Source organism: Apodemus sylvaticus, chromosome 5 (assembly GCF_947179515.1).
Source record: "Apodemus sylvaticus chromosome 5, mApoSyl1.1, whole genome shotgun sequence".
NCBI lineage: Eukaryota > Metazoa > Chordata > Mammalia > Rodentia > Muridae > Apodemus > Apodemus sylvaticus.
This window is the reverse complement of record NC_067476.1, coordinates 115,705,121-115,732,671: the sequence shown is the minus strand read 5'-3', so window position 1 is coordinate 115,732,671 and position 27,551 is coordinate 115,705,121. Positions and strand designations below refer to the sequence as shown.

Below are 27,551 nucleotides of genomic sequence, written 5' to 3'. Positions count from 1 at the left end.
GGTAGCTGGCCTGCCTGTCTGAGTTCCTCTGAAGCCAGAAACTGTTTAGCACCTCATCAAAAAACAGGAGGAGATAAGTGAAAAGATTTATTTCTGGTGCTCCTTTGTCTGGTGAATCTGCCAGAAGCCTCTCTGGAGAAACTGGTTAACTCTTTGTGAACCAAAGAAGAAGGAAAGGAAAAGAATTAAGATGCTGCCAGGTGGTGGTAGCGCACGCCTGTAATCCCAGCACTCTGGGAGGCAGAGGCAGGCGGATTTCTGAGTTCGAGGCCAGCCTGATCTACAGTGTGAGTTCCAGAACAGCCAGAGCTACACAGAGAAACCCTGTCTCAACAAAACCAAAAAAAAAAAAAAAAACAAAAAAAAAAAAAAAACCAAAAAAAAAAAAAACAAAAAAACAAATCCCCCCCCCAAAAAAAACAAAAAAAAGAAAGAATTAAGATGCTGTATACAGGCAGGCAAATATGCACAGACAGATATATATATATATTCAAACATTCATACACCTACACTCTTGCCAGGCCTAACAGTCTATTACAATCAATTCCATAAATATTCATGCATGCTTACACATATATACCTGCACACATACATATAGACAAACAGATGTACACATTTGGATGGATGGATGGATGAACGGATGGATGGATGGATGGATGGATGGATGGATGGAAGGATGGAAGGATCAAAGCTCCCCAAGCCAAATCATTTAACCAACAACCAACAACTTTATTTCTTTTATCTGGTCTTTTATACCTTCTTAGACAAAAAGTTCTTTAGAAAATTACCTGAGAGATAAAAATGTTACAAAGAATGGGAGTTACAGAAGACTTAAGTTGATTTAAGTTCAAAGCAGTGTTTCATTATAATATACTAACTAAAAGTTCAAAGCAACAGTTTTCACATGGCCTTGCCTTATCATAGTGCACACCTGTGACTTTATCCTTGGACCTAAATGTTTTTCCTTGAACACAAAATTGTCCCAAGTCTATTTCTCTTTTTAGTGTGATTATGAAGCTCACTGTATTCCTCATTATTCCTTATTATTCTTAGGAGTGGGCACGCTCTATTCTTGATTCTAGCTTTATTATTTAATATTTATTTCTAGCAACTAAGACCATCTCTAAAAAAAACGCTTCCTAAAATTATTTGAGTCAAGTCAGGAATTCTATAGCATTATTATCTATTTGCCTATATAGAATCACTACATGACAGTACATCTTTGTTGTTCTGCACAGATCTTCTTAAAAGGGTGGGCTAATACCTAGTGATGGTTATATATTTAATAATAACAGGAAAAGCATATTAATAGCAGGAATCTTTCCTAAAATGAGTTTCTCCTGGGCCTTGTCTATCAGAGCAAATCCATCATGGATTTTAAATCAAGGCAGACTCATCTCAAGAAAGTCACCTGCTCTTATTAGCTTCTCCTATGATGGCTCCTGACACATGTGCCCAGTGAGATAAAGCAGACATTTGTATATAGACTCCAAAAAGAGAACAATAGCAGTTAAAGAGCATAGATACACCAAGCTGCAGTATTAACAAGAGTGTGCTGATGGGGTAGATAGGCAATAGGGAGATATAGGTCAAAGGGCAGGAAGTAGTGGACAACAGGTTCATGCAGGACATGAGGACTATGGGCAGTAAACACGTATAGATTGCAAGTGTTTGTTAAATTATGATGTTTGATAAGTTAGATGCTCTTTTCACACACAAATTCAAATTATAATCCATATTATACCATTGTTTCATGTTGCAAACCCTAAATATACACAGTAAACTCATTTCAAAAGAACAGAGAAGAAAATCACCCTTTGCCATGACCTGCCTCCTAAAGGCAGTCACATTTTCATGGCTAACCATCCTTGCAGATTCTTCGCACATGTTTATTAGCCTGTGTTTTACCAGATTTCCGGGGCCTTGTATTCCCTGTATAGGTTGGAGCTTTTCCATGCTTTGAGTTTGCAGCTTTTTACCTTATTGAGCTGTCTTTCATGTCATTATACAGTCTGATTTGTTCTTTTATCAACTGAAATATAATCAAAGAAAGGCAGCCCCACATAGACTGTTGGGACCCAAATGTGGCAAAAATTCTTACCAGAGTATCTGGTGAGTGCCTACATTTCTGTCTAGATACTCATCAAAGTGCAAGAGGATATTAAGAAATATGTCTAGACAGCTTTCCTAATGGCCACGCCTGCCAAAAGTACCAGCTGCTCCTGTCCCACAACATCAGCCACCATCAATATCTCACAGGCCAGTCTGAAAGAGAAGGAACTCTCTTGTCTTGTCTTAGTTAGAATTCTCTAATTTATGATAAGGCTGGGTATCTTTTCTAGTGTTTAAATGGCCATCTGGTCTTCTCTGTGAGACACCTGATTGGGTTTGTTCTGTATCCTTGTGGATTGTCTGATTTTTAAATTCACTCATACAAATAGTTTGCATTCATGGATATTATCTTTTCTATTTATTGAAATACATTCTTTCAATCTTTATCTTATAACCTTTAAAAGGTTTTTTTTTCCACTGTAAATGCTTAATTTTATGTGTCAAGTCTACTTTATACATCATAACTTTTAGGCATCTTGCCCCAAGGAGTGAGGTTCAATAGTAAAGCATGCTCTGAGCTTCTAGGTTCAATTCCAAGACCAAAAAGAGAGTAAAACCAGAAAAAAGAGAGGAAGGAGGAAAGGAGAGAAAGGAAGAGAAACAGAAGTCTCCCTCTGCTCATTTAAAGACCATATATATGTTCACCCAACAATATGCACGCTGCAATGCTTTTTATGTGTTCACAGAATTGTTCAACCATAATTTCAAAACATTCCATGACCCCATAAGAAGGCCTGTACTCCATTAGCAAACATTCCTGATCACCATTCAATCCTCCCAGCCCTAGGCAAGAAGCAAACTAATCTCTTTACAGATTTGCCTATTTTGGCTGAGGACTTAGCGCCTTCCACAAGGCATTTGCCTGGCACTGACTTCCAATGGCAGCACCACAGAAAACTATATGTGGTGGCTCATCTCTGTGATCCCAGTCCTCACACTTGGGAGCTGAAAGCAAGAGCATCAGGAGTTCATGGTCATCCTCAAACACGTGGAGAGTTCCAAGCCAGCCTGAGCTACATGAGACCCTGCCTCAAATAAAAGGTTTTTAAGTAACAAGTAGAGTTATAGAGCATGAAGAATGTTGTGACTAATTTCCTTCACATAGTATGTTTTCAAAGTTCATCTATATGTATGTATGTACAATTATTTTATTTTATTACCAAAAATATTCTATTATTTTATATACTATCATCAAATTCATTAATCAAGGAATATCTGAATTATGTCCCTATTTGACTACTGTTAATAATGCTATGATCATTTATGCACAAATTTGGAATTTTCTTATTCCTTATAGTGGACATATTCATTTACCCTCTTGGTCTTAGGTGGTAACTTGGTGTTATGAGCACATTCATAGTGTTGTGCAAGTATTATTAATGTCCATTCCCAAAACTTTCTTTGTTATCCATAACTGCTATTCATTAAACAACAGCTCTCTTCTCCTTCCCTAAGCCCCTGGTCATGACAGAATCCTTTACTTCTGATTTTCTGAATGGATTAATCTGCCTAACCTAGATAGTGTATATAAGTGCCATTATGCAATATTTTTCCTTGGAGTTTGTCTCAAGCATTTCATTTTTGGGAATCACCCACGTTATACCATGAATCTGAATTCCCTTCCTTTTAAAGCCAAATATCATCTGGGCAGTGATGGTGCACACCTTTAATCCCAGCATGTGAAGGCAAACAGATCTCTGTGAGCTCAAGGACAGCCTGGTCTACAAAGGGAGATCCAGGACAGTTATGGCCACAGAGAAACCCTGTCTCCAAAAACAAAAGTAAACAAGCAAAAGCCAAATATCTGTTAATTTTCAATACCAGTGACAAAACGCCATGGCCAAGGCATTTTATAGAAGAAAGAGATTACTGAGGGCCTACAGTTAGAGGGTAAGCCCATGCCCATCATGTGAGGGAACATAGCAGCAGGCATTGCTTTAAAAAAATGATTAGTAGCATTCCATTAGTACTGGAAATTAGTATGACTGCAGTTATTCCTTAACCAACTAATTCCCCCAACCAACCACAGAGAGCTTTTAATATTTCAAAGCTTAGGCCTAGGCTGGGCAGGTTCTGAACTAGCTCATCTAAGCTAACCCAGCCATCTAGCTCTATCGACGTGGCTAGCTGTACCTTCTAAGCCTATAGTCTTGTCTGTCTCCTTTCATGTCTCCTGGCCAAAAAATAAATAAATAAATAAATAAATAAATAAATAAATAAATAAATAAATAAAAATGCCTTCCTCTGTCTTCTTCCCAGAATTCTTTTCTCCCTCCCAGGAAGTCCCACCTTCCACTTTCTGCCCAGCTAATTGTCCTCAGATTTTTATTAAAGCCAGTCATAGAAAGAGAGAGAATTAACTGGGAATGGCATAGGCTGTGAAACCTCAAAGCCCACCCCCTAGTAACACACATCCTCCAATGAGATTACCACACCTGGGGGCTAAGTAGTCAAATACAAGCTCATGAGGGCCATTCTTACTCAAGATATATAGTGCATATATATATGCATTAGTAACTGCTGCCCATCATAAACAAATGCTATGCTGTAGTGGTTACTGTGTTTCATGTCTGGTGTGTCTCTTTCTTTTTTTTTTTTTTTAGATTTATTTATTATATGTGAGTACACTGTAGTTATCTTCAGACAGACCAGATCTCGTTACAGATGGTTGTGAGCCACCATATGGTTGCTGGGAATTGAACTCAGGACCTTTGGAAGAGCAGTCAGTGCTCTTAACCACTGAGCCATCTCACCAGCCCGGTGTGTCTCTTTCAATGTGGCTCTTTTTCAAAGCTGTCCTGACAATACTTGAATATTACTTCCTCTAGTTTACTGAAACAATTCGTATAAAGTTCCATTTAAAAAGACCCTGTCATATTCCTCTTGGATTGGCAGAGCTTGAAGATCAGTGTCATCTTTGACTACCTATTATCTAGTGCCTGCTTTTATTCTCAATAGAAACATGATACAGAGAGGAAAAATCGTGGTATCTGAGCTGGATTGACTTGGTTTTTTTTTTTTTTTTTTTTGAAGAAGCTGACCTCACATGTCAAAAGAGGAAGTGGGCAGGGGGATGATAGTAAATTCCTTGCAGTTGCCTGAGCTAGACTTTATTCTTTATTCAAGATCACGCACACACATATCTCTTTCTCTTTCTCTAGTATGACGCTGTCCGAATAAACCAACTCTACGAGCAAGCCAGGTGGGCTGTTCTCTTGGAGGAAATAGACTGCACAGAAGAAGAGATGCTGATCTTTGCAGCCCTGCAGGTTATGGGATGTCTGCAGCTCTTCCTGGGGTGGGGGGAAGAAGTTTAGTTTGTTCTAGTTAAAGCATTCTGTTTGTTTCTCTGAAGAAAGAAATGAAAATTAGAAGAGTAGGTTTCCATGCAAAATGTTCCTTGCCATCTACATGTGTGCACATACTGTGTAAGGCATTCTGCATTTCCTGTCACTTGCCTCCACAGGTACAATGACAAGGCAGAACTAGGTTTGACCACAACTAACGTTAAATCTCACAGTTAGTTTAATTACATGTCATTTCCCTGCACAGACAGAGTTCCTTCCAGGAGGAATTCAGGATTTGAGGGAAATTTTCCTGAAAAAGAAGAGATGGTCAATGGTCCATTTGTGGCTGTCACATTTGTAAAACCACTGTCTTGAGCAAGGTGAGGTAGAGCATGCCTGTAATCTCACTATTTCAGAGAACTGAGGCAGGAAGATCATAAGTTCAAGGGTAGTTTATGCTCCCTAGAGAGGTTGAGTCTAGCCTGAACAGTCTAGAACCTTTAACAAGATTCTGTCTCAAGAACATACGTTAATTTAAATAATTAAAATAAAACCTCTGTTTATGTTATAGTATCATATCAGCAAGCTGTCGCTGTGTGCTGATATACAGGACTTTGCAACCAAGTCTGAGGTTGACGAGGTAGAAGCAGCATTGTCTAGCTTGGAAGTGACCCTCGAAGGCGGAAAGGCGGACAACACTTTGGTATGAATGCTTCTGCTAACTCAGAATTTGTTCTCGAAGGTGCAGAGTGGAGGAAAGAGAAAATGTCATCCAAAAAGAAAGTATGCTGCTTGTGTGACAGACTTAAAGTTAGCAAGAACTGGCTTCTCTTGGATTAGCTCTCTACAAGGGACCATTAGGAGAATTTTATCACCACCAATTGAAGCTGTTACATTGACTTTCTTCCTGGGGATCAGTTGGCAGTGTCTGTGGCGAAATTACAATGGGCTCCACTACACTAGCAAGGGACATGGAGTGGTCTTTTAAGTCTAAAAAGAGCCACACAGCCTATGGCACAGGGCACCCATGAGGATGAAGAAAAGGCTTTAAAAGCCTTGGTGTCTGGTCATATGTTGTCACTGAGTGAGGGAGGCTGACAGAGAGGATGGCTTTTCAGAGAGGAAGACAATGCTTCTCAACAATGGGTTGTGACCTCTTTAGGGGGTTGAAAAGCCCTTTCACGACTGTCACATCTCAGAGATTCTGCATAGCAGTTATTTACATCACAACTAACTGCAGCAGCAAAATTACAGTTAGCAACAAAGTAGCAACAAAAATAATTTTATGGCTGGGGGTCACCCCAACATGAGGAACTGTATTAAAAGGCCCTAGCATTAGGAAGGTTTTAGGAGATCATCAAACACTCCGAAACAGTTTTTTTTTATTTCTGAAACTAAAACCCTCCAGTCATACCTTAGAAGGAAAACTGGTTTCCACCCTTGACCCTCAGCAGAGGTGGCTGGATAAAGCCTTGCAGTCGCAGTGCCCCGCTGGTTTGATTCTTTCACTGAGCACTCTTTTGTTTTAACTTCTTCAACCAAGGTAATAATGACCGGTTTAATCACATTGATTTCAGGCAGTGGGTCCACTGAAACCGGAGCTAAACGAGTCACCACATTCTTTTTTTTTTTTTATTCACCACATTCTTGTGCATTCACTGTGAGTCCTCTTATTGATAATGGCCTTAAAACAGGAAGTTGGTTTCTCAGGAGAGCAAACACTTAATACACAAAGCAGAGCCCTGCCTGATCAGAAGTCAGAGCTCCTTTGTGCCTGCCACTACACTGAATATGTAACAGGAAGTTAATCCTTCTTGGAACAAATGAGAAAGTCCCTCCTTCCCTCAGTAGCTTTTATATGCCGCAGTCAGCCATCAACTGCCACCTCAGAATGAACTTTGAACCAGGTGCCTTTCAGGTTTAATCAGTGACCTGGACGTTACTAGAGTCGCCCACTTTAATTTAAAAATTACAAAAGATATATGCTCATACAGATCTGTTCATACATTAAAGTCATTTCTAACTCATATTTTTAACTTGAATGACATGTAGGTATAAAAAGTATCAGTTGGTTTTTTAATCTCTTTTCATATTCTTATCCTCACAAAGTAAAAAAAAAATATTACTATACATATTAACAAATTAATATAGTCAACCAAGTTACCATCCAGAATTGAGAAACAGGACTTTGCCACCTGCCCAGGGGCCCCGGAGTGTTTCCCATTCAGCTTCCACCCCAACAAAGTCCCCAGCAACAACGACTATGGTTTACATAACTAAGGAACTCAGTTTCTCATTTTATTTCACTTTAATTAATTCAGATTTTAAGTCTCTGTGGCAAGTGACTGACATACTGGGTGCCACAGGTATAAACTAGCAGCTCCATCTATGAAGTTCCTGCTAGTAACTCTCATATTTCTCCTTAGGAGGACATTACTGACATCCCTAAACTCGCAGATTATCTCAAATTATTTAGGTAAGTATCTTGAAACAGACCCTCACAAGTGGGGTCTGGATTGAACATAATTGCATAGAGCACGCAGGTTCACAGGTCAAAGGTGGGCTCTGTGTAATGGGCTTTGGCATAAGACAATGGTGGGTTGAACAGTAACTCCCCCATCACATGCCCCGGTCACCTGGAGTGGAGTTTTTATGACTCTGTGCTTTGATTTCTTGTGCTATCAAAGTGGGAGTATCCTCTTCTTAAGTTTGTTGGGAGCATTCAATAAAATGGGGCATTTGAAGAATTTAGTACAGTGCTTGGCATATAGATATTCACACACCAGTGGTGTGAATATGAGCAGGTCAGCAATAATGAACTGCAAGAATGAATGCTGTTTCTGTTAGGGTCAGGTTGGGAGGCTCAGGACCTGACACCCTCTGAGAGCTGTTTAGCAGTGTTAAGAATCATTTGATTAAAGCACTTTGTTCCTGGGTTTCCAGGGAGGAGTCCCTTTTGTTAACCTCCATTCACCTGCTCAGTGTTGGCCAATCTGCTCCTGTTTCTGTTTGCTTTAATGGGTGACTGCCACTTTTGTGATAGTGCCAAGGAGTGTTGGATTGAAAGAAACAATGCGGGTTACTGTGTCACTTTATGGTTTATTGACTTTTCTTAACAAACCAATGCTTCACTGGGGCAGCTGGCTTTTCAGAGAGCCGGGAGGGGGTGGGGAATGCAAGTTGCTTTTAAGATGCAAAGAACTTGCAAAGACTGAATGGGGAATGGGGTCTAGAGAATCTAGGATCCAAAGTATCTCACTGGGTTTCTAGTATTGGCTTGTTTAGTCTTTTGTTGTGATGATAGGATGTGACCTGAGATAACTATGGCATAAATGCCTGTAACTACAATTGATCAGTCTAATAACACTCAGACCATCAGGGGGAAAGAGCAATTCAATATGACATGTATAGCTTTTTAAAACATGTAAAATTGTTTCACAAAGAAATTTGGTCTTCATAGTCTCTGAATAGAGTATAGCCAGCACTTCATGAAACAAATGACACAGCCCCTTCCTGTATATGGTCTAGTGTTTTACAAAGAGATGGCATGTTGGTCGTGACCTGTATCCTCTTCAGTTCTGCCACCTGATGGCTTTAGCTGGTAATGGTGATGAATACCATGTAAAATACTAGATTGCAAATAACAAAAATGTTCATAAAGTGAAGCTGAGAAATTTCGGCTTGAAGAGACTTAGTCATATAAACAAAGCCACAGCCACATAAGAATTGGGTTCTTGTGGCTTGAGGCTGGCATTTGTTGGTTTGATTTGTTGAGTTGATTGGGTTGGTCATTGCTTTTGAGGCAGGCTACTTACTGTGTGGCTCTGGCTGACCTAGAACTCACTATGTAGACCAGGCTTGGCTGGAACTCCCAGAGATCTGATCTGCCTACCTCTGCCTCCAGGTGCTGGAGTTAAGGAGGTGTGCTGCCACCCCTGGCTAGGGCTGGTGCTTTCTTGTGTTATTCTTGCACAGACATTATCCATGCCATCTGTGGAAGAAGAGAAAGCTTCTCTGTAGACTCACAGCCAAAGCTTGTGCTTTAAACAGATTAAAATAAATGATAAGAGAATCTAAACTGAAGCTGGTTTGGACCACAAACCCCAGCAACTGAAAATGCTTAAAGGGAGACATCCACACACTTCATATGGAAAACAACTTGAGTTCCCACTAACAATCACAGCCACATAAATTAATGTACCATTAATAATTTTAGGTGATAAAACTATTAAGAAACTATCAAGTGAGCATGACTACAATCATTAAGTAAATTTAAAAGTAAAAATTATAGCAAAATAAAGTATTATTGAAAGGATACAAATAGAAATTCTGGAGACAAATGTGTAGCATAGAAATATTACATTGTTAGGAAGAGATGTAAGGATTTGCTACAAGTTTGAGGCCAGCCTAGGCTACATAGTGAGAACTTGACTCAAAATAAAATGTGTAATTCTTTTAGAATATTAACCATCAAATTATTCAATACCATCAAAGAAAGCCCAAGAAGGCATAAATTAAAATATGAATTTAGGACTAGAGAGATGGCTCAGAAATTAAAAGCACTGTCTACTCTTCCAGAGGTCCTGAGTTCAATTCCCAGCAACCACATGGTGACTCACACCATCTATGAGATCTAGTGTGCTCTTCTGCAGGAAGAACACTGTATACATAATAAATATATCTGTTTTTTTTTTTTTTTGGTTTTTTGGATCTGATTTTTTCGAGACAGGGTTTCTCTGTATAGCCCTGGCTGTCCTGGAACTCACTCTGTAGACCAGGCTGGCCTCAAACTTAGAAACCTGCCTGCCTCTGCCTCCCAGAATGCTGAGATTATAGGCGTGCACCACCACCGCCCGGCTTAAATAAATCTTTTTTAAAAATATGAGTTAAATACACTAAGAAGGCCCAACTTGTATCTACTGGGAGTTCTAGGAAAAATGGTTGAAGAGAATGAAACATTCAAAAGAGAATACTTAGAGTTTTTCATAAATGTTTAAAATAAAAATCCTTAAATTCATGGATCATGGGTCTCTGGCAAGAGAAATCAATAAATTAGTAAATGTTATTTTTTTTTAAGATTTATTTATTTACTATGTGTAAGTACACTGTAGCTGTTGTCTTCAGACACACCAGAAGAGGGCATCCGATCTCATTACAGATGCTTGTGAGCCACCATATGGTTCTTGGGATTTGAGCTCATGACCTCTGGAAGAGCAGTCAGTGCTCTTAACCGCAAACCCATCTCTCCAACCCAAATCAACAAATCTTGATAAAACAAACCATTGATAAGGGAAAGTTTTTAGTACCAGAAGGAGAAAAGGTTGGACTCCCTGCTGGAGGACAACAGAGAGGGGGCAGCCCAGTCATGACACATGGGTGCCAAGTACAGATGGGAAGTGGTCTGGGCAGTTCTAAGAGAGCACTCAGTCAGACTTTTCAAGTCTACTTCCTGTTGGCCCATAAATATATACCAAACAAACATGAACCTAATATATCCACATTTGAGAAAAACAGATTCATAAGTCTCGGCACTACTAGTAAGTGACACCATGTGACCAGGAAACATGACAAAGCTGCAAGGGGCCACCACCTGCTACCAGTGCCACTTTGGAGGCGATCAGATGGCTCCCTGAGAAGTTAACAGGAATGCTACAGGTGAAGTTTGTTCACTGAGTTATGTATAGGCAAGCTACCATAGCAAGGGACTTCAGTAATATTTACACATGAACTGTAGGGGTTGCTTGATTTATTTCAAGATAAGAGTCTTAAAATATTCTGGGATCTCTGCAATACTTCGTAAATAAATGGGGAATGATTATGAAAGCTTGATTCCCCCATGACTTCCTGGTAGATGGGGAGTAGTGGCATATGCCTTTAATCCCAGAACTTGGGAAGCAGAGGCAGGTGAATCTCTCAGTTGAAGGCCAGCCTATTCTACAGAGTGATTTCTGGGACAGCCAGGACTATACAGAAAAAACAAAACAAAACAAAGAAGAAAAGGCTTACTGGCTTCATGTGGGCAAATGCCTGTACGTGGTATTGTGACATTTTGTTTTTCAAAAATAAGTATCCCAAACTGAAGACCCTATGGGCATCACTTGTAAGCCACCACATGCTTCCAAATCAATAACCACACTGATTTCCCCTTGAAGGAACAATTATGAAATAGCAATTGTATAACTAGTTTTTGAATGATAGTAATGTTGTGAAAATATCATTTTTTTCTATTTTTTTCATATTTTATGTATATGAGTGTTTTGCCTGCATGTATGTGTGCTAAGTGGATGCCTGGTGCCCACAGAGGCCAGGAGAGGGCATTGGACCCCGGGGACATAGAGTTACACATGGTTGTGAGTTGCCATGTGGGTGCATTAAGTGCCCTGAAGTGCTAAGCCAACTCTCCAGCCCCCAAAGATAATGTTTTCAAAATATTCTGCAATGTTTCCATGGTTACCCTGTTGCCAATAAGAGAAATGTTGTAGATCTAAACATCAAATTCACAGATGTAGAAGCACTGTGGTGTGGTCTGACCGAGGAGAAGACAAGCTGATGACGAAAAGATACAGAGATTTGATCTATAAGATAAAAAGCCCTAGAGGTCTCTGCAGCAGAGAGTAATTTGCTAGGAAAATTAACTCTCCATGCACTAAAGAGAACAGTAATGAGGAAGGTCCGAGGAACTGAGATGTTTCAAACACAGATGGGACACTCGTGGCAATGATCTCACACTGGTACCCCAAATCCATCTAGACTGATGCATCAAATATACACAGGTCGTTATATGTCAATCATACCTCAATACAAGGTTTGAGTAATTTTTAATCTGACAAAGTAATGCATCGTGGCACCTTCCCAGTTAAGTGTCATCATACTTTCTTCTCCTTAGTTCCCCTCCACCACCCCTTCCCAGTAAAGTAGTTTTATAAAAACAGTAAAGACTGAGAATGTAGTTCAATGGTAGAGCGTCATCTGGTGTGCCAGGTCCAACTTCAGTCCTTAAAACCATAAAAGAAGATAAAAAGTCCGAATGCTTTTAAGACTCGGTAACATTTACTTCCATGTTAAATATCATCTAATTCAAGAGCTACAGTGAGTTTGAAACCTATTGATTAAAATTTTTTAAATCGGTATATTCTACTTAACTCTCCTGAGTGACTGGCTTCAGGGAAGATGAAAATTAGTAGTTTTATCTCAACAAATACTTGTACAGGCAAGGCTATGGCATGGTGGCTCAGTAATCACAGCTGGGATAACTCCATTGGGTTTTGAGTAAGTAACAGCTTCCTTTCTTGAAATGGGCTACGTATTACATTCACTTTATGGTTTTGTGTAGATTTAATAATATTTTAGTAGCGTAGTGTTACTGTTTATAAATACACATACATCAGGGGGTAGGTATTCGATTTCTTTTAAATGAGATGTGGCAAGGAAGAATATGGATCAAAGAGGCCCAACTCTCAACTCCTGGGCCTTTGAATTAATTTGTATTAATTTGTGCATTGCACAGTGGTGGTTCCTTTCTTGCTTTTACATTAGTGGTCTGGGGATGCAACTTGATGGGATGGCATGTGCTCAGCCTGCACAGAGCCTGAGGTTTGCTCCTCAGCACCATTAAAAAACTAGAAGTAAAACCAGAAATTTGAAAATTGTTTTAAAAAATGAAGATCATGTTATCTCAAAGCCTCAATCTACTCAAACTTTGCAATGCGTTCTGCAGTTCTGACTGGCATTTAAATATTGGTTGTATTTTAATTTGCAGGCCCAAGAAGCTAATGTTAAAAGCTTACAAGCAATACTGGTTTGTCTTTAAAGACACATCGATAGCCTACTTTAAAAATAAGGAACTTGAACAAGGAGAGCCAATAGAGAAGCTAAACATTAGAGGTAAGAGATTCTTGCACCTTGCTGTGGTGCAGACCGAAAGCCCGGTTTCAGCAGGATCCAGAGGAACTGCTGAGCCTTGCTGTTTGCCAAACGGAAGCTCCTCTCCATCAGAGATCACGACCATTGCACGGAGTCTGTGCTGTGCTCTCCCTTCTCATACAGTGTGGAGAGGCTGTCTGGTTCAAAAACACAGTTGTGTTCAGGTTGGGGATGGAGCCCTGTGGTACTGCATGTACTTTTGTGCAAGGTTCCTGGTTCGATTCCAAGATTGCAGAAGAGGAAAACAAATGCCAAGGAATCTTGTGTTTCATTCTTAATTACATTAGTGTCCACTCTCGTGTCTGAAAGGGACTGTGAGTGTGTTGGTGTCTCTGCTTCTGAGTTACTTAATCATCAGTGTGCTCAGCACTGCCGTCATTGTAGCAGAGAATCACTTCTGCTTTGATCTCTTTTAAATTTTGTATTCATACCAGGAGTGGGGATAACAACCTGAGGGAAGGAGATTATAGATTCAGGGTCAGCCTAAACTACACAGAAAATTCAAGGCCAGCCTGGGACACATTGAGATCTTGTCTCACTACATATATGTATATGTACATATATATGTGTGTAGATATATGTGTGTGTGTATGCATATATATGCATATGTGTGTATATATAAATATGTATATGTGTGTAATTATTTCTAACAAGATAGGCAAGATCATCCTAAAAATGAATTCAATCAATTTTTTAAAGAAAATAATAAAATCATATTTTTATCCATGTTGTTTATAAGCCTAACTAGTTTTCCTTTAATTATTGTTATTGGTTGCTGTTCTAGCTTTCGCTTACAGTCTTGTAGCTTTGCTACAGCAAAGACTTTATATTGATATTTATTACAACAGATTTCTCGGCACTCAGTTTTGCCCCTCCTTTTTGTTCTTCAGGCTGTGAAATTGTGCCAGATGTGAATGTATCGGGGAGAAAATTTGGAATCAAGTTACTAATACCTGTTGCTGATGGCATGAATGAAGTGTATTTGAGATGTGACCATGTAAGTAAAGTCCCCAGGTCTCATCAGTTCCTCTGTATTAAGACTAGGAGCAGGGGCTGCTGAGATGGCTCAGTGACTAAAGGTGCTTGCTGCCAAGCTAGATGATCTGAGTTCAATTCCTCGGACTCACCCAGTAGAAGGAAAAAGTTGGATCCCTCAGCTTGTCTTCTGACCTCCTCCACTCATGACCTGGCATACACATTGTACTTACCAACTCCACACACAAAAATAAATAATCATACATACATACATACACTTACATATAATTTAATACCTGAGCAAAACATACTGATAACTCATTGATTTTCACATAATAGTTAAATCCTATAAACACATCATAAATTAAAATTATGTAGTTTAGCCAAAATTGCATTTAAAACCCCTAACCTACAACTCTCCCAGCTTAGCCTGCCTTAGGCATGCTCAGAACACATACATTAGTCTACACATAGGCTGAGTCACAAAGCCTATATTACAGCAAAGTACTAACTACTATATGTAAGGTATTGAATTATTCACTGAAAGGGAAAAATAATGATCAATAAATCATGTTTTCACATCACGTCAAAACCAAAGGTATCTCTATAGAACTGTATAAACAGCAGCCATATAGAAACAGAATCTCAGGCTGCTGCTCTGTAACAGACGTGTGTCGCACTGATGTTCCAAAAACACCGGAATGTTAGCTGCAGGAGTCTGATGTTCCAGGCTGCTCTTAGCTGACTGCATCTGATTGGATAAAGGTCTAGCCAGGCTTGGCTCCTTGCTGCAGTTTGAGCTGACTTATTTATTCTGGATTCCCAGGCTGCACGACACAGGCTTTAAAGACTAATAGGAACTGCTATTGACTGGTTCAAATTCCATCCAAGGCCATGATTGCTGCCTTAAAGAGTTAGAATCTTCACCTAGGACGAGGTTACAAATAATACAAAAAGCTGGTGGAAGGGGGCAGTTCGTTATCATGTTTGTCAGCCATGTTGTGAAGATGAAAATCAGATCTGTGAAGCTCTCTGGAAGTTTGAAACTTCATTCATCTGCACAGCTCAGGACTTCTATATCTCTTTGCATCATCACACAAAGTTTCCTGTGCAGAATGGCTCAAAGCATGCTGGGTGATGCATTCAATGGTTAACAGCCACAGAGAGCATGTGCATCTCACATGTTTCCTTGACTGGAAGGTGATAACTTTTTATCATAGCCCAAGGTCTCTGTTGCTTCTCCACCTTTTGGCTATGATCAACTACATAGAGCCAAGCTCTGTTGTGTCTGTGGCAAGGTGAACCCACTTCTAAGCTCTCTGGCTTTTGTTTCAGGAGGATCAATATGCCCGGTGGATGGCTGCCTGCATCTTGGCATCAAAGGGTAAAACCATGGCAGACAGCTCCTATCAGCCAGAGGTCGTCAGCATCCTTTCCTTTCTCAAGATGAAAAACCGGAACTCATCACCTCTGGTGGCTTCCAGTCTTGAAAACATGGATATGAACCCGGAATGTTTAGTATCGCCCCGCTGTGCCAAAAAGCACAAGTCTAAACAGGTACTTGCCTGCTTGGCTGTTTTATACAGTACTTACGTGCTAAAAGAAAAGGAGGGACTGCATCCAATTAAGGCCATCACCATTAAAAATAGGTTAACAGAAATTTGACCATGCACTGGGTAGTAGACAATGTGATAGAATCGTTGTCGATAGATCATTTGTTAGAAGTTATTTTACCACTGTTTGAAAACAGTAATAGTTCCAGGTTGAACTTAATTAAGGATAAAGTAATTTAGTCCCTACAAATTAGGAATCAAAAGTATACTTCCATAGAGTGGGTTAAAAGTTGCACAGGTAAACATATTGCAATGGAATCAGCGCTGAAGAGAGAGCCATTTGCATGAACCCTAGAAACGTGTGGGTGTTGCTTGATCTTGACCCTCCCACTCAATCATGTTCATAACTCGGCAGAAAGGATAAAGTAAATTAATTCTTCAGTTAATTAACAGAGCGAGCCGTCCGTGCAGAGTTCAGTAGAGCCCTGTATTTATCTTTCTCACCGGGGACCTGGATCCAGAAGGGTGGCTACTAAGCAACCAGGAGCTCTGACGTCGAGTTTGATCTCTCTCATTTCTGCTTAGCTGGCGGCCCGGATCCTCGAAGCTCACCATAACGTAGCCCAGATGCCTCTGGTCGAAGCCAAACTGCAGTTCATCCAGGCATGGCAGTCTTTACCTGAGTTCGGCCTCACCTACTACCTTGTCAGGTGACTACAGGGTCCCTTTGCCTTCCATCTGCTGTCCAACCATAGGCGGCCTTCTGGAAGCCTACTGTTCTCACTTAGTCTAGAATGTCAAGTTCTTCCTATTTTAGAATGTTACCATTTTACAAATGGCCCGAGTACGTTGCCCTTCAGAATCTTCCATACCTTCTGCTCAGTGAGTCAACACTCCATAAAGTCAGCTAAATGTAGGGAAAATGTTCACATTTTACAAAGAAATTGTGTTATTTTAGGCTAGCCACCTGGGCCAAACCAAAAGGAGAGTGTCAGCTGCAGAGCTGGTGCCACATGTCAAGTTTCTCTCACTGTCATGTATCTCACACAGCGGCCCTTGCGTGGCTTTGTAGAGTTTTGGGTTTCCCCATGGATTACGTTCCCCAGCCTTTCCAGATACAGACCCTGCTCCTGTGGATCACAGTAGATAGCTGGGTCTGGACGCCCTCGGTGTGGCTTATCTGTTATCTCTTTCTGGTATTTTACAAATGAGAACGTATTTTTCTATGGAAAAATAGGTTACATAATTCGTCCAAGTTCACCCGTTAGTCAGAGATACTGACATTGGTAATCCATTCCGGTATGATGACTGTGTCCACCACATAGAGTATGAGTCTCCAAAATGTGACTGATAGACAGGCTTATAAATTGATGTTTTCATCAAATCTAGCTTCTACCACTCCCTTCTCTCCAGAACCTTCCATATCGCTCCAATTATTTTCCCAACTTCAAATACTCTTTTTTTTTTCTTAAGCCAGCTGACCCTACTTTTTTAAGTAAGAGAGAATGATAGCAAGCAGTAATCATTTCACAGCATAGCTCATGGACTTGTGCTGTAAGATGCTGTTATGCCCAGAGGTACATTTTCCCTTAGTTCTGGCCACAGGTCTGGCTCCTCCTGCCTCTGCTAACAAGGGAATGTGTTCACACTTCTTTATCCACCTCCTTCTCTTCACATCTCATTTATCCACCTCTCATTTAACTTTTGCTTACACTTCTTGTCCCAAAAACCAATTCCTTCTGCTCTATTCACCATAACAAAAAGGTTAAGGGGAATGGCACAGGGTGGCACACCCTTATCAGTCTGCCGATCAAGATAAGGGCAAAGGAACATTGTGTTTAAGGGTAACCTGAGCTTCATAGCCAGACACTATCTCAAACCATCAGTGACTCGGGATATAGCACAGTGGTAGAACACAGTGGTAGCCCCCCACCCCCCACCCCCTGTTCCATCCCAAGCTCAAAGAAGAAAAAAAAAAGATGCAGAGAGGACAAAGTTGTATTGGCTATTCACATATGAGCACACACATGTATGCATGTATATATACATGGCACACACTTACCTGTAACTCAGAGGTCAGCACACAGTGGAAAGCAGGGATACTTGAACCAACAAGGCCCAGCATGCAATCTCACCTCTTCCCATGCTAAGTTCTGACCCTGGGCATTTGCATTGGTCTTCCCAAGATTGAGCTTTGGAGCATGCAATGGAATATCTGGAAGTACTCTGTTGAGCAAATCCAACAGGGAAACAGTGTGAGCCCTGTGGTAATCAGTTGTAAAGTATGGGCAGGCCCTGCCAGGATGATGATTACTCCTGGACATGACTTCTCCTTTTGCCTCTTAGTCCTGCCAACTCCTGCACCTGTAACCTCCAAATTTTGTTTATAAAGATGTTGAGGCAGAAATTGAAGGTATAGTTTTTAAAAATCTATATTTCCCAAGGCTAGAAGAGGGCTAGAAGGATGGGCTAGAACAGAGCCATGTGTAGGGTGATGGGCAGCGGTAGGAACTTGGACGTCCTCAGGAAACTGGGTCTGTACATCCCAACTTCCTGGAAGCTAGAGAGCAGCCCAAGGGATCTTCATACAGTAAAGCAAGATGTACATTGAGTTTTGATATTAAATGTTAAGAGGACTACAGGTGTAGCTCAGTTGGTAGAGAACTCACTTAGCATGCACAACGTGCTAGGTTCAATCCCCAGTATTTCATAAAACTGGGCATGGTAATAGAGACTTGTGATTCCAGCCCTTGAGAGATGGAGACCAGAGAATCAGCCTGGATAACATAGGATCCTGTCTCTAAAAGTTGGTTTGTTTATTTGCTTCAAAATAAAGACTTAAGGTAATAGAATGAATAGTAAAGGATATAAATGATCCTGGGAAGAGATAAAAAAAGATGAAAAGTGGTTTGTTCAATTAGAGTAGTTCCCAGATTGCTTTTGTCTCTTCTACAGCATCCACACTGCTATCAGCCTCTCATCCTCACATCCTCCCTTGCTGCCCCTGTGTCTGTTCCCTTTCCAGCACAAATCCTTCAGCATGTTGGACAAACCACTCCAAGAATGCCCCTCCCCACTCCACAGCCTTCCACTTGCTGTCTTCAAGGTCACCTGCTGGTGGCCCTCAACCTTTACTGACTCCAGTGGCTAACTCTGAGCCCTTGTGACTCAAGGCCTGTTAGCGCCTTTGACTGTAAAGCACGCCTTTGACTACTAATATAGCAGCTTTCCTCCCTCCCTGGCCAATTCTCCTTTCCTAGTTCATCCTTGTCTCCTTGGTTTCTTATAACACTGGAGCACACAAGCCAATGGAGCTTCAACCGCTGCTCAGACTACGCTTGCCCTCTTGGGGCTCAGCTGTTTGCTTAGCTTCCTTTACATAAGGAGCTGCTTACTCCGCGATGTACATCCTGAGCCAGGAACCCTTTCTAAAACTGCAGATTCATCCATCCAACCACATCAGAGTGTCTAATGAGTTGGCATCTCATCTTATCATATCCAAAACTCCTAATCCCCCACTCAGAGCTGCCTCTCCTTGAATTATTCTGCACCTCATTAAATGAAAATTCTTCCTGTAGATATGCCCCAAGTCGTTCTTGACTCTGTGATCTCTGTTGCGTTGACATCACGTATTCTGGAAAATCCTAGCAGCTCTACCTCCAAAGCACACAGAGAATCTAGCACTATCTCCGCCACCACCTGGGTAGTGCTAGGTGAGCTCACTTAGTCTCCCTGCTGCTAGCCTTTTCTTCCAGAATACCAGGCAGAGTGAATCTTGTAAAACCTAAGACAGTCCATGCTAAACCTTGCTCAAAACAACCTAGAGTCTTTCTGTGCCCCCCTCAGAGTGTTTTTGCAGCTTAGCTCTCTGTGTCCCTTCCTCTGCCCTCCTCATACATACCCCGGCCTCCTGGCAGTCCTTAAGTATACTCATACACATAAGCAGCTGTGCCCTCTACCTGGAATACTTTTTGTCAGATAACCATGTAGCTCACTAATCCCCAGGCATTGATTCTTTAGTTCTGTCATCTCCTTTTCTGACCTCTATCTAAAATGGCAATAAGATCGTGCTCAAACTCCCGATCATGCTTTGCTTTGTTTCTGTTATCTTAACTGGCAGATGGGCTTCACTTATCCAAGCTCTTTCCTCCCTGACGGTCAGAATATTCTACCCCCTCAGCCTAGAACCCAGTGGTGCTGATTTTGTATGAAGTGATTTGACTTCCTCAGATTTCACTTTCTTCTGACGTCATCTTCTTTTAAAGACGATCTTCAGGAACGTTTTAATTCCCTCCCATTCTTCCTAACTTCTTTGTCACCATAAGAGAGCCCTCCTTTAGGAAGCAGGTTGCTCATTGTTTTTTCTTCTGAGATAATTTAGAAATGTTATGGGTTGGCCTTTAAGAAACTATAGGTGGGGCCAGCGAGCTGGCTCAGCAGGTAAAAGCTGCACAAGCCTGGTGATCTGAGTTCCCCAGAACCCACACAAAAGTGGAAGGAGAGAACTGACACCAGAAAGTTGTCCTCTGATCTCCGCACGTGTGTTTTGTGCCCACACATATGCATCATGCATACAGACAAAAATAATACGTGATTTCAAAGAAACTATATCTGAATGACAGTTCTCTTAATTTATGCTATTATTTTCAGATTTAAAGGAAGCAAGAAAGATGACATCCTGGGAGTTTCATACAACAGGTTGATTAGAATCGATGCAGTCACTGGGATACCAGTTACGACATGGAGATTCGCCAATATGAAGCAATGGAACGTCAACTGGGAGATCCGGCAGGTGAGGCAGAAGCTTCTGATAGTCCAACTCAATGGTAACGCAGTCTCCAAGATTCAGCTTACTCTGACCTTTTAAAAGGTGCCTTTATAGTTAGAACACTGGAGTTATGGACATTGCCCACTAAAATACTAGCCTGGGTTTCTGGACAGTTTCCTAACCAGTCTAGACCCAGAGTTCTTCAGTTAGCACTGCCAACTGGCTTAGCATCTATAAAGATCTTCCACATAGATTATAAAAGGGCTGTGCAGTTGGTTCCATTTCCATAAACTTACCATAGGATTATATGTGATGGAGCACAATCATTGCTTAGCAGAAACTACCCTAGATGAGCCCTACACAGAACAAGTCCATGAACACCTCATCTAACTACCTGAGGACCCACAGGGTTAGTTGCCTACCCAGAGAACAGTCCAGACCTAGGAGGGGAGTAGTGCTGGAGGCACAACGAAGATGCCCAGAGATGACCGAGGAAAGCTTGTCCTATGAGATGAGCTCTCATGCCCACAGCTCTGTAACTTTTCCCTTCATTTTACAACCTATGAGCTATATTTAGGCCAATACCAAGTGTACATCATAGAAAATTCTAGATAAAGTTAGAGGTACCTTAGTAGTCTACTGATGATACAGAAGAGTTTGATGCTACTGGTATAAAAATCTGTTCTTGTGGGGCCTGGAATGATGTCTCAGCAGTTAAGAGCACTAACTGCTCTTCCAGAGGTCCTGAGTTCAATTCCCAGCAACCACATGGTGGCTCACAACCATCTGTAATGAGATCCGATGCCCTCTTATGGTGTGTAATCGACAGTGTACTCATTAAATAAATCTTTTTCTTTAAAAAAAAAATTCTATTTTGCAGGGAGTAGGGGGATGAAGAGACAGTTCAGCAGTTAAGAGCAGTGGGCTACTCTTCCAGAGGACCCGGGTTCGGTTCCCAGCACCCACAGGGTAGTTCAAAACTGTATGTAATTCACACCCTCACACAGACATGCATGTAGTCAAAACACCAATGCACATGAAATAAAAGTAAATAAATCATTTTTTAAATCTGTCTTGCAGATGGCAGGGTGGCTCAGTGGTTAAGAGTGCATGCTGCCTAAGCTTGAGGGAACAGATTTGAATCCTTAACATCCATGTAAAACATTAGGCACGACTATAAATGCACGTACCCTTGGACTCAAAGAGTGAAGTCGGGCACGTCCCAGGAGCTTGTGACCAGCCTAGCTAGGTCAAACATGGCGCTACTGTTCAGCCACAGACCCTGCCTTAAAGGAGTAAGTAGAGAGTGACAGAGAAGAGTGTGATCATGTGCGCTGGTCTCCACATGGATGCACACGGGTGCATGCACATACCCAGCACACTCACCAAATATAAACAAGTCTGTCTTCCATCGCTCCTTTTACATGTTTCTTTTCGAAAGGAAAACCAGCACCATGAAGGAGCAGTAAGAGACCCACACTATTTTCAGAATGCTGGATTCCTCCCAGCAATGTTGTCTGTCTGGTCGCACATGTATAGAATGAAGGTCAGAAAGTAGATCTAACACCTCAAGGAGTTAAAATCACTGTCCAGGAGTGGGAAATGAGCACCAGCCATTTTAAAAGATATGCAGGGAACTCCAGGGGAAGCAGGTAAGAATGGGCCATCCTCTAAGTCTTATGGTGTTTTGAACTCTTGAGTAGGAAGGGATAAAGGGCGATGACTACTGGAAAATTAAGGCAGGCCTTTTATTCTTTATTAAACAGTCTACAGCTGTCTTAGGGTTTTAGTGCTGTAAACAGACACCATGACTAAGGCAACTCTTATAAGGACAACATTTAATTGGGGCTGGCTTACAGGTTCAGAAGTTCAGACCATTATCATCAAGGCAGGAGCATGGCAGCATCCAGGCAGGCATGGTGCAGGAGGAGCTGAGAGTTCTACATCTTCATCTGAAGGCTGCTAGTGGAAGACTAACTTCCAGGCAGCTAGGGTGAGGGTCTTAAGCCCACATCCACAGTGACACACCTACGTCAACAAGGCCACACCTCCTAACAGTGCCACTCCCTGGGCCGAGCATATACAAACCATCACAACAGCTCACAATGGTGACTCACACCTGTAATCCTAGCACTCAAGAGGCTAAGACAGGAGGATCACAGCAGGTTAGGGTTTCCAGACTCAGTGAGACTTCATTTTAAAGAATCCACAAAGCTTCCTGTTCCTGCACACAGAGGGTAATTGAGACATTCTTTTTTTTTTTAACTTTTATTTCAATTGTTTTACAGTGAAAAACTAGGGAGGTTTCAATCAAAAACTAAAATTTTTAGTAGAAAGTTGGAGTTGGAAAGGCAATGGCATGTTCATTAATAGTGCTTTGTTCTCGTTCACCCCATTCCCAGCTGCATTCCCTCATGTTTCCTCAGCTCGTTTCCTCAGAGTATTCCTTTCTTTGCTTTCTAGTCTGGCCTCAGTGGGAGAGGAAACTGCCTAGCCCTGCAGAGACTTGATGTGCCGAAGTGAGAGGAGACCCAGTGGGACCCTCCCTCTTCTCTCTCTCCTCCGTCTCCTCCCTCTCCTTCCTCTCCTTCCTCTCCTCCCTTTCCTCCCTCTCCTCTCTCTCCTCAGAGAAGAAGGGGAAGGGGAGAAACTGTGGGAAGGGAGGACTAGGAGGCGGGACAGTGTTCAGTATGTAAAGTGAATGGATATATAGACAGACAGACAGATAGATGATAGGCAAGCAGACAGACTAGATGATAGATAGATAGATAGATAGATAGATAGATAGATAGATAGATAGATAGACAGACAAGCAGACAGACAGACAGGCAAGCAGACAGACAATTGAAAAAGGGACATAATTAACCTCTGAAAAAGCAATGGAAATGCCCAATGATTTGCCAGGCACGCAATAGATCTGATACCACAAGAGGGCGCAAAGAGCAAAGACATTTTTCATAAAGCCATTTTTGGTTTGGGAGACCTCACTAGTCCTCAGCTTTGGGGACTATCTCCAGGGTAACAGCTGCTTTTCTCATCCTTCCTTGTTGGAATTTAAGTTTATCCACGGCTTACTTTTCCAGGTGGCAATTGAGTTTGACCAAAATGTCTTCATCGCATTCACCTGCCTAAGTGCAGATTGCAAGATTGTACACGAGTACATTGGTGGCTACATCTTCTTGTCTACACGATCCAAGGACCAAAATGAAACTCTCGATGAGGACCTCTTTCACAAACTGACTGGCGGTCAGGACTGACATGAAGCAGGCCCTCTTGGCCTACCTGGACTAGGAGTCCCTTCCAGAATGGATAGGGTCTGTGGCTTTCCCTGTGTGTAGCTTCCAGAGCAACACAATGCATGCTAACCATCAGATGCCCAGGTCCTTGCCTCGTCTGAGCATGCTGAACACATCTCTCTCCTTACTTTGCCTCACGCTGCCAGCAGTATCTAGGCTCCTGCTACTTTTCCTATGAAATGGGTGGGGGGAGAGAGGGGTCTGGTACTCTATGGATGCTCTAAGGCCCATCATGGTTCTCCAGCAGTGTGGCTTTGGTGCTAACCAGCAGCTGACCTGCCTGTATGCCTCACAGTAAGTCAACAGAGAGAAAGGCGGGTAAATGGGATGCATAGCGAGTACAAATCTCACGCCACACACTCAGGTCTAACGTAACAAAACTGAGCATAGCTCTCATCTTGCCAAAGTGGCAGAGGGAGTCTCGACACCTTTTTTCTTTGGAGGTCAAAGAGATGAGTGGGAAGGAGCAGGTTACAGTGGTCTTCAGCATCATCAGTTTACAGGGACTGTCACATCTGTTAAGGTGACCACTCACCATCTGGTCTAATCATTGGTCCTCATAGTATTGCTGACACGAGAAGCTCCATTCCCAAGGAATCACACAGACTCATGGAAGTCCTTCTTAAAGACACAGGTGATGAAGGGATACATGGGAGCCCATACTTAGCTAAGATCCATGACTCAGTCGGTTCGAGTCTGGACCGGGTCTCAAGAAAACAGGCCCAACTCTCTGTTAATCAAAAGCACCTTCCTCGGAGCTGAGAAGATATCTCAGCAGTTAAGAGGTCTTGTTGCTCTTATGGAGGACCTCAGCTGAGTGCCAAATGCCTAGCTTTAAGGGATCTGATGCCTTCTGAATTCCATGAGTACCTATACACACACACACACACACACACACACACACACACAAAATTAAAAGCTACTCAAAAAAAATCCCTGACAGGATTCCAAATCCAGTCAGACCTCCATTCCAACCAAATAAAGAAAGGCAGGCAAAACTGTTTCAGAGTCCACCATGTTGAAGTTCTGCTTTCAAAGCCATGGGTGGTCTGGGTTTGTAAGAAATTACCCTTACCATTGAGCTGCATTCTGGATGTGGACTGTGCCTCTATGATTCCTGCCATTTGCCCTAAACATTTTGAGCTTTGTAAATCACAAGACAATAGAAGATTCTTGGGGGCTGTATTTGCACTATCATCCCTGCCCTGCTACAAGCATAAGCCTTTGGCAGCTGCCTGAATGTCATATTCTGGTTTTTTGGTAGGAGGGGATGATTGGGTTTTGAGTTAAGTGGATTGCAGCCTCAGAGCTAAAGGGAGGTGTTGTCTCTTGTTGACACACAGCCTTGTCCTTCAACACAAACTCAGACTGCACAGATAGAGCAAGAGCTTTCCTTGAACTCTGCATGTTTCAGGGTTTGGGATGGAGCCCAGAGAGCTTCAAGCCTCAGCTGTTGCTTTGTTTCCCAACAAAGCCACCTGGGAAGGGAGAGTTCTGCAATTCCAGGAGTCAGGAGATAGTCCTGGCCTGAGACCAGAAGAACCTTCTGGAGATTTCTTTTAGCCTCTCCCTAGAGGTGAATACTCATGAACCTTTCCAGTTCAGTACTCACTGAATTTCTGGGGCTCAACTTTGCTTGGAAGTACTTTAAGCATTTGGAAGATCTGGTTCCCATCATTAATTTGGGGTATTTTTATGCAGACAAGTATGTTAAGTGTGTACAGTAAACACGATGCTGTTCTTTGCTGTCCTAGGCTCTGCAGTTTAGGGCCTAGACAGGGTGCAGTATGCTCCTGGGTACACCACTAGGCTGAGTGTAGTGTACACCCAGTGTGTACACCTTTAATCCCAGAACTCAGAAGGCACAGGCAGACCTCTGTGAGTCTGAAGCCATCCAGGGCTCCATAATCAGAGCCTTTCTCAGATGAAAAAGATTTGCATACTACAGTCTAGATAGATCTTTCAAATTCTGGTCCCAATGACCTCCTTGATTACAGGTTACCTTGGTTACACGTTGCCCATGAGAATGCAGCCTCCTCAGGCTGCCCAGACCAGGCCTTCAGATCAGCCCCTCAGCCTTTCATGGTTGGCTGACATTTCCATGAAATGCTTAGGGGAGTTGGCTGCAGACATTTTGCAGTTTTGGGGTAGCATTTCTCCCGTGGTTACACAGCTCAAAGGAACAAACCGGTATAAGAAAAAGACGTTAAATGCCATGGTTCTAAAGAAAAATTTGATCTTTTCTTTAGAGAGAGGGGGTTCACATTTGGATACAAATGGTCAGGTGACTTGTCCTTGGTGAAATTTTAATTTGTTTGTCCCACACACACATCCCATCTGCTGTATTATTCACCATAGATGCTGAAATCTGCACTGTATTATTTATATGACTTTAAATTTGATTTTTTATATGTGTTTGAATACAGTCAAGTTGTGCCGTATTCTGCCTGCTGTCTGTTTAAAGGTAACCATTCTTTCTGCTGTGAAGGAAGGGCCACTCAGGCCTGTCATGTGCTCTGCACACCAAGATTCCAGTTCCTTCTCCAGGAGATTAGAGTGTGCTTGGCCTCGAGTTCTAAGACGTCAACCAAGACCTTTTCTTAATCTTTGCTTTCAGCTCTTTTCTTATTGATGGGTATCAGATACCCTGTCCTACCCTTACCATGGCCTGTCTTGACCCTTTCTAGATCTTGAGAAACTACCAGAAAGCAAATAACTATATAACCAGCGAGAAAGGAAGAGTCACAGCCCCAGCGTTTGATAGCTGAATGCTGAGGGCACCTCCCTCTTTATTTAATGGATAATGATCCCTAATAGGTATAAACCTGGCTTATAGGAATCTCTCCACATGCGATCCTCACATCAGCCCATATGGGGGCAAAAAGAACTCTTCTACTCATTCTACTGAAGAGCCAAAACTACCCTCAGCTTGTGTGGCTGAAAAGCCCCTGGGGAAAAGGATTCAGAGCCAAGTTTGTCAACCTTCTCTAGCCCTGCTCAGCCTTAAGGCACTAGTCAACTCCCACTCAATGAGACTCAGTGTCCCCTACTCCCAGGTTCAGTGTGACCCAGTGGCTACCATTCCCAGCCACCAAGTCAACATCCCCATATCAGGTAGGAATGTATCACCAGCTTGGGAGATTGGCTGCACCAGAGTTAGATGGGTAAGATAGAGGTAGACCAAAGAAGTCTGGGAGATGGAGAAATACCTCACTAAAAGGTTTTTGTTGTTTTTAATTTGGGTTTTGAGTCCTAAACAGTAAGGAAATAAGGAGTCTTTCCATTTGAAAGCTAGTCCTTTCGTCAGCAGACTTAGAAGCCAAGATGCTATGCAATAATTATTTCCTGAAGTAATTTAAAAATCATTTTAATTAGCCTGAGGATGTATCTCAGTTGGGAGAGTGTATGCCAAGCGTGCATGAAGCATAATTTCAAAGCACGTCTACATAACTGTAAACCTAAGTGTATGTGGTAACTTCTCAGATTTCTTTACATAGGAAACCCTCTCGCTAAGTAAAGAATGGGAGCCTGATAATTAAACTAGACCTGAGACCAGAGTCACATGGAACCCCATCTTTAATGCCATCAGAGTAAAAGATATAGAAAAAGCCTCCAGGAGAGCTCCCAACATTTCTGA

The 27,551-nt window shown here is 41.9% G+C and overlaps 1 protein-coding gene across 1 annotated transcript in view; it reads left to right on the top strand.

Annotated features, from left to right (window-relative positions):
- Positions 1-26,327, top strand: part of Fermt1 (FERM domain containing kindlin 1) — a 42,986-nt gene extending 16,659 nt beyond the window's left edge. The window contains exons 7-15 of the mRNA XM_052183714.1: positions 5,274-5,381; positions 5,971-6,102; positions 7,826-7,875; positions 13,159-13,283; positions 14,213-14,319; positions 15,633-15,854; positions 16,436-16,560; positions 20,501-20,642; positions 23,702-26,327. Coding sequence (XP_052039674.1) covers positions 5,274-5,381; positions 5,971-6,102; positions 7,826-7,875; positions 13,159-13,283; positions 14,213-14,319; positions 15,633-15,854; positions 16,436-16,560; positions 20,501-20,642; positions 23,702-23,875 — 1,185 coding nt within the window. The 3' untranslated portion in view covers positions 23,876-26,327. The remainder of the gene's footprint in view (positions 1-5,273; positions 5,382-5,970; positions 6,103-7,825; positions 7,876-13,158; positions 13,284-14,212; positions 14,320-15,632; positions 15,855-16,435; positions 16,561-20,500; positions 20,643-23,701) is intronic.
- Positions 26,328-27,551: the final 1,224 nt, after the last annotated feature.